Source organism: Rana temporaria, chromosome 3, assembly GCF_905171775.1.
Source record: "Rana temporaria chromosome 3, aRanTem1.1, whole genome shotgun sequence".
NCBI classification, from domain to species: domain Eukaryota; kingdom Metazoa; phylum Chordata; class Amphibia; order Anura; family Ranidae; genus Rana; species Rana temporaria.
In genome coordinates this window covers 31075385-31087657 of record NC_053491.1, presented here as the reverse complement: position 1 = coordinate 31087657, position 12273 = coordinate 31075385, and the positions used below count along the sequence as shown (strand labels likewise).

The following is a 12273-nucleotide window of genomic DNA, read 5'->3' as shown; positions in this document are numbered from 1 at the left end:
TTCCGTCAGGCAGGGAGGGAGAGTGGGGGAGAGAAGACAACACATTACATGGTAAGACCTACCCTGAAAATAAGCCCTACTGTGACTTTTGTTGCCAAAATTAGTATAAGACCCGGGGTTATTTTCGGGGAAACACGGTATGAGTTACTTTCTGGTTTCTGGCCTAGGCCAAAAAAATGGACATTTAAAACAATTTTCATCTGGAGGAGGGGGAGGTGCTTTCTCAGCCAAGCACACCCTCCTGCCTGAGCCAAGGAAAAATGGATTCCAGGAAGAAACTGCTACATGAATCCCGACTTTACTCAAATTGCCCACAAGTAGAAATTGGGGTGTTCTTCAAAGGGATTTCTCAACCAGATAAACTAGAGACATGGGCAGATGGGTAATTTAGCTTCAAATATAAAAAAATTAAAGGACAAGTTCACCTTTGGGAACATGTTCCACCCGTTTTTAGGGTGAAACTTGTAACATGTTCCCAATGCTGCAGCCTCTGCCCGATTCCCGCACCCCTTGTGACAGCAGTACAGGGAGAAGTCCCCTATACTAGCTGTCTTTTTTTTTTTTTTTTTTTTTAAACAGCTCCCCCCGCACCGCCGCGTCATTCATTCAGACAGCTCTGTGTGAAAATTAACTTCAAGCCCCAACTACCTTTGCAGCTGTCGGTTTGTAGTTCTCAATGAACTACAATGGTGCTGTGGAGCACCATGGTAGCTCATAGATTTTTCCTGTTAGATTGCATCTGCTTGTCCATACGGGATGTACACAGATACACTGACAGATCTGATGATTGCTAGTGCGTTGCTTTACAAAAAAGAAAAAAAAAAAACGGCCGATACAGTTCAGTTCCGCATTAACATCATGATCTTTGTGTGCGTTAGGTCCCATTCACACTTTGCGTATCTGGAATCCCAGATCAAACTAAAATTGAGGCAAAGCGTAACACGGGTTTGTTGTGCAGAAATCACAGCAAAACGCACACAAAAAAATAACATAAATAAATGCAAAGCTTGTCCCCCAAAAAGTTGCAGTAGCTTCTTTGGCACATTTGTCTAGCGTAGGGCAGCAAAGTCAAATAAAATGCGCAAGCACGGGAATGTGCTAAAATCATGCAACAATACCTGCAAGGAGGAACGCACATTGGCTATGCGAAGTGTGAATGGGGCCTTACTGCAGATAAAAAAGGGAGTTCCCTCATGGCATGGAGTAGACCAGAAGTGCCCAAAGTGTTTCAAAAAAGATCTCATAATGGACAAAAATGAAAAATCATTTTAGAATAAAAAATCTGGCATAAGATGAAAGCAAACTCAAATAGACATTGTATGATTTAGAGACACTAATAGATGTCCCCAGCTGACCTTAAGGAAATAAACATTGTTTCAAACCTTAGATCAGACAGCACAATAGCAAATATAATACCAGTCATAAACCATTATGTACAGTCAAGTCTCAACTCCAAAGATAAGCTTATCTCTTCTCTTCTTGCTATCATCAGAAAGTATGCAGTTCCACTTCAAATCAATTTGCACAGTAGCTGGAAAGTATCAATAAAATTCTTCAACTCTCCCTTAAAAAAAAAAAAAAAAAAAAAAGATATATTCTCCCTCTTAGATTGTAACCTCTAACGAGCAGGGGTCCCCGATAACTACTGTATTAAAATCTGCCTTTATGTTGTAAAGCACTGCGCAAACTGTTGGTGCTAGAATATATATATATAAAATATATATATATATATATATACATACATATACATACATACATACACACATACACACATACACACATACACACACACACACACACACACACACATACAGTTGTGCTCATAAGTTCACATACCCTGGTAGAATTTATGATTTCTTGGCCATTTTTCAGAGAATATGAATGACAACACAAACACATTTCTTTCACTCATGGTTCGTGTTTGGCTGAAGCCATTTATTATCAATCAACTCTGTTCAGAGCCGGTTCACACTGGGGCTCAGCCACCTGACGAGTCGCGTTCCATTCTATGCAATAGAACCGTTCTAATAGGAGCGACGCAAGTCGCTCCGACTTAGAAAAAGGTTCTTGTACAACTTCGGGGGCGGCTCGGGGTGGTTTGCATAGACTTCTATACAGAAGTAATTTTGCTAATCGCCTCTGAAGTTGTCTTTAGGACGACTTGCAGAGTCGCCCCCGAAAAAGTGCCGCCGCAGTGTGAACCGGCTCTTATTCTTTTTAAATCATAATCACAACAGAAACCACCCAAATGACCCTGATGAAAAAAGTTTAGACACAATAATGATTTTGGCCTGATAATATGCACACAAGTTGACACACAAAGGGGTTTGAATGGCTATTAAAAAGGTAACCATCCTCATCTGTGATCTGTTTGCTTGTAATTAGTGTGTGTGTATAAAAGGTCAATGAGTTTCTGGACTCCTGTCAGACCCTTGCATCTTTCATCCAATGCTGCACTGACATTTCAGGATTCGGAGTCATGGGGAAAGCAGAAGAATTGTCAAAGGATCTGCGGGAAAGGGTAGTTGAACTGTATAAAAACAGGAAAGCAATATAGAAATATATCAAAGGAATTGAGAATGCCAATCAGCAGTGTTTAAACTCGAATGAAGAAGTGGAAAATGAGGGGTTCTGTTGAAACCAAACCACGGTCAGGTAGACCAACTAAAATTTCAGCCACAACTGCCACGAAAATTGTTCGGGATGCAAAGAAAAACCCACAAATAACTTCAGGTGAAATACCGGACTCTCTGAACACATGTGGTGTGGCCATTTCAAGATGCACAATAAGGAGGCACTTGAAGAAAGATGGGCTGCATGGACGAGTCACCAGAAGAAAGCCATTACTACGCAAATGCCACAAAGTATCCCGCTTACAATATGCCAAACAGCACAGAGACAATCCTCAAACCTTCTGGCACAAAGTCATTTGGAGTAATGAGACCAAAATTTTGCTTTATGGCCACAACCATAAACACTACATTTGGAGAGGAGTCAACAAGGCCTATGATGAAAGGTCCACCATTCCTACTGTGAAACACGGAGGTGGATCGCTGGTGTTTTGGGGATGAGCAAGCTACAAAGGCACAGGAAATTTGGTCAAAATGTATGGCAAGATGAATGCAGTATGTTATCAAAAATACTGGAGGAACATTTGCATTCATCAGCCAGGAAGCTGCGCATGGGACGTACTTGGACATTCCAACATGACAATGATCCAAAACACAAGGCCAAGTTGACCTGTCATTGGCTACAGCAGAATAAAGTGAAGGTTCTGGAGAGGCCATCTCAGTCTCCTGACCTCAATATCATTGAGCCCCCCCTGGGGAGATCTCAAATGTGCCGTTCATGCAAGACAGCCCAAAAATTTCCAGGAACTGGAGGCTTTTTGCCAAGAGGAATGGGGAGCTTTACCATCTGAGAAGATAAAGAGCCTCGTCCACAAATTCCACAAAATACTTCAAGCCGTCATTGATGTTAAAGGAGGCAATACACGGTATTAGGAACTGGGGTATGTAAACTTTTGATCAGGGTCATTTGGGTAGTTTCCGTTGTCATTATGATATAAAAAGAGTAAACACAGTTGATTGATAATAAATGGCTTCAGCCAAACACTAACCATGAGTGAAAGAAAAGTTCATACAAAAAAAAAGGGAGAGGAGGTGCCTAAAAGGGGCTGGAAATGCCAGGAGACATGCCATGACATCACCCATAGGCTCCCATAGCCCATCTATTCTTGGTGCTCCCAGCTCTCCCCTGCAGCTGACTGACACATGGGAGCTAAAGCTATGGATCATGTGACTGAACTGGAGGGGGGGGGGGGACATTTTGAAGACTAGTTAGTGTAGGCCACTTTCACACTAGTGTGCTTTAAAAATGCAATATAAATTTTTCTGAGGTTGGTCAGTGCCTGCCTCCCTCTACTCTATTTTGCTTTGACATTGAGAAAAGACAAACTGATAAGAAAAGCTCCTTGCTGACAGCTCCTGGTATGTGGTTTGATGTCCACAAGCCAGTCATCTGTTTTCTAAAATCCCCGGGCACTGCAGAGGATGTATGAGCGACACGGGGAAAGAGTCCGCTCTGTAGTCTGAATATGTAAATCCTAGTTTAATTAAACACGATCACCACCAGTATAAAATTGGAATCACGTGATTCGAGTAGTATTTCTTTAGCTTATACCAAAAATAGGTAGAAGAATACTTATCGGCCTAAACTGAGGGAAATAAAATATGTTTTTATTATATATTTTGGGGGATATTTATTATAGCAAAAATGAAAAAAATATTGAATTTTATTTAAAATTGTCGCTCTATTTTTGTTTATAGCGCAAAAAATAAAAACCGCAGAGGTGATCAAATACCACCAAAAGAAAGCTCTATTTGTGTGGGCACTCTGGATATGACAAGGTAAGAACAGGAATGGACTGGGCAGAAAGATTAGGAGAATAACAAATTCTTTGGAGATTTAGTCCGTGTGAGGATAAATAAATTTCCAAAAGCAGGCTGCCAGTTCAGAATGAGAATGAAAACTCCTCCTACGAGTTTTAACCAGACACTGATAGAAGTCACAAGACTGCTCTATACTGCTGATGAGAAAAGCTATTTAACAGCTTATATTTACTAAAATAAATAATTGCATTTCCATGTTGTGTGTGTGTGCTGTGGGGGACCAGATATAGTGAATGCAGGCTCCTGGGTTTATGAACACTTTACAATTAAAAGGCTACAATAAGAAGTAAATGCCCTTTAAACATTTCACGCTGAGTCATCACCACCTGTGTATTGCCCTGGCCAGCTCAAAGTTTCACTAGATGGCTTCTATTCCTTAAATTGGGCTCACAATCAGCCTATTGGGTTTCTCCAAGGAAGGAAAGACTTCCAAATTGTAGGGTGGAGAACTGTAAAAAAAAAAAAAAAAAGCACATCTGCAACATCTGTATCTGTAGGAGAATGTCTACATAGCATGTAAACAGACATCCCATAGTCCCCATAAAAAGATCACTTCTTTTATAGCTCTGTCATACAAATATTTTGTTCTGCCCTAACAACTTCAATCCAATCAGCTATTGGTCCACAGAATCTAATTTATGATCTTGGCACAAAAATCACAATTTGAGTATTAAAACCTCTTAAAATTATACAAAACCAAAATTCCACTCCTGATCCAATCTGCAGCACCCAACAGAGTGAAACATAAGCTTTATAAGAGAAGTAAAAGGATTTTTTTTTTCAGAGCTCTGTGAGCAGAGAGCTGCTGACTGTCAGTCACTGCTCTTCTGCCTCCTCGCTCATTGGAGTGCTGGGCTGTGGAGGGGCAGAGCGTCCGACTCTCAGGGGCTCACTGAGACGGGTGTCAGCCCAGGCACCTGGCGGATCCAGACTTCATGGTCGGGATGACACGGTGCCTGGACTGACATCAGCAGAGAGTGAACTTCAGTCTGCTCTCTGCTGAAAATGGGTCACAGGAGTGCAAAATTAATTGACCCATAGGACTGGACTTCTTTAACATGTGTTTTTTTCTCAGGTATGATGGAGAAACGCAACACGTTTCCAAGACTACCAAGAAAGATTTAGAGTCTACTTACAGTGGGGGAGAAAAAGTATTTGATCCCCTGCTGATTTTGTACATTTGCCCGCTGACAAACAAATGATCAATCTAATTTTATTGGTAGGTTTATTTTAAAGTGGAGGTTCACCCGGAAATAACATTTTTTAACCTTAGATTGATGCTCATTTTGTCAAGGGGAATCTGCTAGTTTTTTTTTTAAATCGAAGCTGTACTTACCGTTTTAGAGATGCATCTTCTCCGCCGCTTCCGGGTATGGGCTGCGGGACTGGGCGTTCCTATTTTGATTGACAGTCTTCCGACAGGCTTCCGACGGTCGCATCCATCGCGTCACGATTTTCCGAAAGTAGCCGAACGTCGGTGCGCAGTATAGAGCCACACCGACGTTCGGCTACTCGTGACGCGATGGATGCGACCGTCGGAAGCCTGTCGGAAGACTGTCAATCAAAATAGGAACGCCCAGTCCCGAAGACCCATACCCGGAAGTGGCGGAAAAGATCGCTCTAAAACGGCAAGCACAGCTTCGATTTTAAAACTAGCCGTTTCCCCTAGACAAAATGAGCATCAATCTAAGGGTAAAACATTTTTTATGGGTGAACTCCCGCTTTAACAGCAAGAGACAGCGTAAAAAAAAAAAAAAAAAAAAATCCAGAAAAACAAATTGAAAAAAAGTTAATCGATTTGCATTTTAATGAGTGAAAATAAGCATTTGATCCCGTATCAAATCAGCAAGATTTCAGGCTCCCAGATGTCTTCTATACAGGTAACAAGCAGAGATTAGGGGCACTTTAAGAGAGTGCTCCTAATTTCAAATTGTTACCTGTACAGAAAAGACACCTGTCCACAGAAGCAATCAGATTCTCTCCACCATGGTCAAGACCAAAGAGCTGTCTAAGGATGTCAGGGACAAGATTGTAGACCTACACAAGGCTAGAATTTGCTACAAGACCATCGCCAAGCAGCTTGGCAACAGTTGGTGTGATTATTTGCAAACTCGGTCTGGGACTCCATGTAAGATCTCACCTTGTGGAGTTTCAATGATGATGAGAATGGTAAGAAATCAGCCCAGAACTACACGGGATAATCTGGTCAATGATCTCAAGGCAGCTTGGACCATAGTCACCAAGAAAACGATTGGTAACACACTACGCCATGAAGGACTGAAATCCTGCAGCGTCCGCAAGGTCCCCCTGCTCAAGAAAGCACATGTGTAGCAGGCCTGTCTAAAGTTTGTTAATGAACATCTGAATGATTGAGAGGAGAACTGGGTGAAAGTGTTGTGGTCAGATGAGACCAAAATAAAGTTCTTGGACATCAACTCAACTCGCTGTGTCTGGAGGAGGAAGAATGCTGCCTATGAACACAAGAACACCTTCCCCCACTGTCATACATGGAGGGGGAAACATTATGCTTTAGGGGTGTTTTTCTGCTAAGGGGACAGGACAACGTCACAGCATCAAATGACAGTGGACAGGGCCGTGTACCATCAAATCTGGGGTAAGAACCACCTTCCCTCAGTCAGGGCATTGAAAATGGGTCGTAGATGGGTAACCAGCATGACAGGGACTCAAAACACACGGACAAGGCAACAAAGGAGTGGCTCAAGAAGAAGCACATTAAAAAAGGTCCTGGAGTGGTCTACCCAGTCTTTAGACCTTAATCCCATAGAAAATATGTGGAGGAAGCTGAAGGTCTGAAATACCAATCGTCGGCCTCAAAACCTTAATGACTTGAAGAGGCTCTGCAAAGAGAAGTGGGACAAAATTCCTCCTGAGATGTGTGCAAACCTGGTGCCAACTGCAAGAAAAGGTCTGACCTCTGTGATTGTCAACAAGTACCAAAGTTATGTTTTGCAAATACTTATTTCACTCATTAAAATGTAAATCCGTTTCCAACTTTAAATGCATTTTTTTGCTATTCTGTCTCTCACTATTAAAATAAACCCACCATTAAAATTATAGACTGATCATTTGTCAGTGAGCAAACGTACAAAATCAGCAGGGGATCAAATACTTTTGTCCCTCGCTGTAGTTGGCCAATAATTTATCACGTTAAAATGAACCTTTAGAAGCTCTTCTTGCTTTGTCCAATTCTGAAGGCAGGTAGGAAATTGTCCAGAACTTTCCGAATCACTTTTCATTCAGTCAAACTGTATATCCAAGGTGATCACCAGTGCTAGAAGATTTGGCCTTCTACACAAAAGACGGGGATGACCTTTGTGCTCCCTTTTACCACTTCCCTGTTCAATGACATCTGGTTTTGAGAGTGTGAGGAATGTTAATAAAACCTGGTCGGCAGACCATTAATTTCAACATTCATCCCATAAGATTATATGGGCTTTTAATGTACGGTATTCACCTGTAAAAGCCTTCTTTGTTGGAGACACCCAAAGGCCTGAAACTGCTGCTAGAAACCGCCACCTTGCAGCAGCCTCAGCAATAAAACGTGCATTCATATATATGCTTAGTTTAGGCCTCATACACACAAGCATAAAATAAAACATAAAAGAACACAAAAAATAAATAAAAAAAGAAAAAAAACAGCTTCTACAGACATCCAGCTTTTATTTTTTTTATATGTCTTTAACCACTTGCCTACAGGAGGGCACTGTCACCCCCTTCCTGCCCAGGAATTTTTTTCAGCTTTCAGCGCTGTCACACTTTGAATGACAATTGCGCAACACTGTACCCAAATGACATTTTTATAATTTTCTCCCCACAAATAGAGATTTCATTTGGTGGTATTTGATCACATGTGCGGTTTTTATTTATTGTGCTATAAACAAAAGAAGAGGGACAAGTTTGAAAGAAAAAAAAACACAATATTTTATACTTTTTGCTATAATAAATATAAATTTATTTTTTAAAACAATTTTTATCAGTTTAGGCCAATACGTATTCTTCTACATATTTTTGGTAAAAAAAAAGAAAAAAAAAATCGCAATAAGCGTATATTGATTGGTTTGCGCAAAAGTTATAGCGTCTACAAACTGACATGTTTATGATTTTTTTTTTTTTACTAGTAATTGCGGCGATCAGCAACTTATAGCGGTCCTGAGACATTGCAGCGGACACCAAGGGACATTTTTTGATACTTATTAGGGGGCCAGTGCTAAAAAATATGCACAGTCACTGTACTAATGACACTGGCTGCAGCAGAGTGAACATCAGGGGTGATCAAAATGTTAAATGTTTTCCTAGGTAGTGTTTTGTAACTGTGTGTGTGTGGGGTGGGAGTGCCTTAACTGTGGGAAGACAGATCTGTGGGTATGGCGGACTCGATGTCTACTGGCACCCCCTGATCCTTGGCTACAGAGGGAGAAAGGTGATCTGTAAACAAGGCAGATCGCTGTTCTGTCAGTACAGAAGGCATGGATCCTGTGTCTGCAAAGCAGGGGCACCAGTCCATGCCTTCCCCGAGTACAAGCACCTCCCCCACAGTAAGAGAACACCAGCTAGGCACACAGTTAACCCTTTGATCGCCCCTAGATGTGTAGCCCCTTCCCAGTCAGTGTCAATAGTACAGTGACTGTGCATATTTTTAGCACTGATCACTGTATCAGTGTCACTGGTCCCCAAAAAGTGTCAGGTGTCCGATTTGTCTGCCGCAATATCGCAGTCCCGCTGAGCCCGCCATTACTAGTAAAAAATAAAATCTATCACATAGTTTGCAGACGCAATAACTTGTGCACAAACCAATCAATATACGCTTACTGGGATTTTTTTTTTACCATATATATGTAGCAGAAAACATATTGGCCTAAGCTGATAAAGAAATTCGATTTTTTTTCATTTATTAGATGTGTTTTATAGCAGTGTCTTGGAATTATAGTTTTACAGCCAAGTATTCCGAGTTGGATTAGAGCTTCATAAGTATTTTTGATATGATGGTCAAATATTTGTAGAGTAGATAGATTATAAAAACAAACCTATAGATGCAGCTGGATTCAACAAATTGTCTCCAAGTCTCCTGTCTAAACCCAGGACTCTGCATTCGCTATATCTGGTCTCCCACAGCACACAGAACATGGAAATGCAATCATTTTTGTAAATATAAACTGCTAAATACCTTTTCTCATCAGCAGTATAGAACAGTCTTCTGACGTCCATCAGTGTCCAGCCAAGTGCTGGTAAAGCTTGTAGGAGGAGATTTCTGACTATACTACGAGACTGCAAGACCCCTGACCCTCTGTCTGGACAGTGCCGATTGGCCCTGTGCTTATCAAATGCACTCTCCCAAGGAAAACAAAAAACCTCTCTAGCAATACACACCAAACTGAGCATGTACAGCCTGACTCCATAGACTCTGTTATCAGGAAATGATCAGGGGGCAGTGGAAAGGGGGGGGGCTATCAGAGAAGACAGGAACAAACAGGCTTTTATACACAATGCAGAGGATTAACCCCTTAGGGTCCACAGTGAGTATAACAAGCATGCTTTACTGCATGTACAGACTGATTTTGCTGTTGTGGGTTTAGTAACAATTTTAAGCTGTACACAAAACTAAGAACATTCACTACACACAGTACAAGAATTCATTTCCTGTCGCACTTCGCCACAGAAATTACAGCAGTTTGCAAATTTTTAGGCATTTGGAAATGTGCTCTTTTTTTTATCATTTCACCCATACGCACGGCTCACGGGTTATACTAAAGCCTCCAACGCAGTGCATAGTCAGAAACTGTACTTACATATCGCATATTACATTGTAACCAATACAAAAAATTACTCAAGACATTGTCAATAGCATGACTGTATGAATGTTCATGGAACAATAACATTTGTTAAAACAAACAGCCCATCAATTCCAGGCCTGGCTATTGTAAGATATAAACTACATCGGGTCTACATTTCATGTCCCCCCCCCCAAACATCTAAATTTAATACAACATGGCATTTCTGAAGGATGAGAATCTAGAGTATGAAATGACAAAACTTACGTATATCGGAGCTTGCTTTGGATTAAGTTTCATGACCTGCAAGAGAGACAAGAGACGGGAGACTGTAATTATCAAGTTCTGAGGAACAGGTACATTTACCATATTATATAATCACTGCTAAATTTAGTTGCATAATTGGGATCTCGGTTATGAAACATTTATAGGACATTTTGCAACGCAGAGTTGGGCTGAAGTTGCAAAAGCAAACCAAGGTCTTCACTGGTAACCTTATAGTGTGGATTTGTCACTTGGGTAAGAATACTTACCGTATATACTCAAGTATAAGCCGAGTTTTTCAGCACATTTTCTGGTGCTGAAAACGCTCCCCTTGGCTTATAGTCGAGTCACCTTTTTGCACCTGATCTCCCGGATTTTGGGGACCCGGTACTGGCCAGCCGTAGGTCCAATGGACCCCAATCTTGGCACACATGTAGCCCCACTCTCTCTCTACAAATGTGCAAAGATTATTGTCCAGGGGACCTACAGCTGGGGAGCACCGATTTTTCACACCCAGGCACCCTCCCCTAGACTCCCATGTTAAAAGGTAATTTCTGAGATAAATTTGGGGACCCAGTACCGGCCCGGTCGTAGGTCCCCTGGACCCGGAACTTGGCACGCATGTAGCCCAATTTCTTCTCTACAAGTGTGCAAAGTTTGTTGTCTAGGGGACCCAAGGGCGGGGAGCACCAATTTTTCAAAGCTGGGCACCCCTTCCATAGACTCCCATGTTAAACGTCAGTCTAGTCATGGACACAGTGAGTCATGGGCACAGTGAGGCATGGGCACAGTGAGGCATGGGCACAGTGAGGCATGGGCACAGTGAGGCATGGGCACAGTGAGGCATGCAGATGGACACCCTAGTATACCCTTGAGTATATACGGTAAATTATATTTTATAGAAGCATTAGATCTATAAATTTTAAAACTGATCTCTAGGCAGGTATAAAAAAAAAAAAAAAACACACAAGTATGAATGTATTTATTAAAAGTGGAACTACATGGCATCCGAGTACCACAAACTGAAAACCATTTTTAACTGGTTCCCAACTGGCTCACGCAGATAAACTGTGGCAGAATGTCTCTCCTAGGCAAAATTTATATATTAGGGCTGTTACTGATCAAAATTTTTGTGTTCGATTAATTGATTTTTTTAATCGATTAATCGACTAATTTTGATTAATTATAACGCACATACAGATCCAACTACTTTTAGCTGATCTCCTCCTTGCAGGCCGATTCCCAGTGCAGCTACCAACCACTGGAAAATGGATAGCAGGATACAAAAAACACACAACGGCAGCGCTCGATGGGAATAGCATTAACTTTTATAGTCTTCAAGTAGGTAACAAAATAAATATTGCACTGGAGATAAAATCGATGTAGCTACATAAACTGTAAAAATGGTGCGAGTAATACCAAACGGTACCAAAAGCAATCATAAAAACATGTAGCCAAGTATGATACTGGTATAAAAATGTGTACAACGATACCACTGCTGAATCCAGATGAGGAGAAGTTAACATCAGTCTGTCGGCATGTAGATGTCCTGTGAAGGGAACTATCACAACTCCCAGTGGATGGCTGTAGAATCCCAGGTTGATAGAGGGAAGTGATAGAGGGAAGTGTAACAGCCCTTGCGTGTGGCACATAGTAAGGTCCCGCCGGCATGCAGATATGAAGGCACAGCAAAGGAGGCCTTCAGATGGACACGGAAAGCCCCGCCGGTGGCCGTGACGTCACCGGATCTCCGACGGAACTCCCTGAAG

The 12273-nt window shown here is 41.6% G+C and overlaps 1 protein-coding gene across 11 annotated transcripts in view; it reads right to left on the bottom strand.

The window, feature by feature from the left end:
• AKAP13 (A-kinase anchoring protein 13) overlaps nucleotides 1-12273 on the bottom strand; it is a 423120-nt gene that overhangs the window by 313761 nt on the left and 97086 nt on the right. For all 11 annotated transcript variants that reach the window (XM_040342370.1, XM_040342380.1, XM_040342375.1 and 8 more), the window contains exon 2: nucleotides 10508-10543. In XM_040342370.1, coding sequence (XP_040198304.1) covers nucleotides 10508-10543 — 36 coding nt within the window. The remainder of the gene's footprint in view (nucleotides 1-10507; nucleotides 10544-12273) is intronic.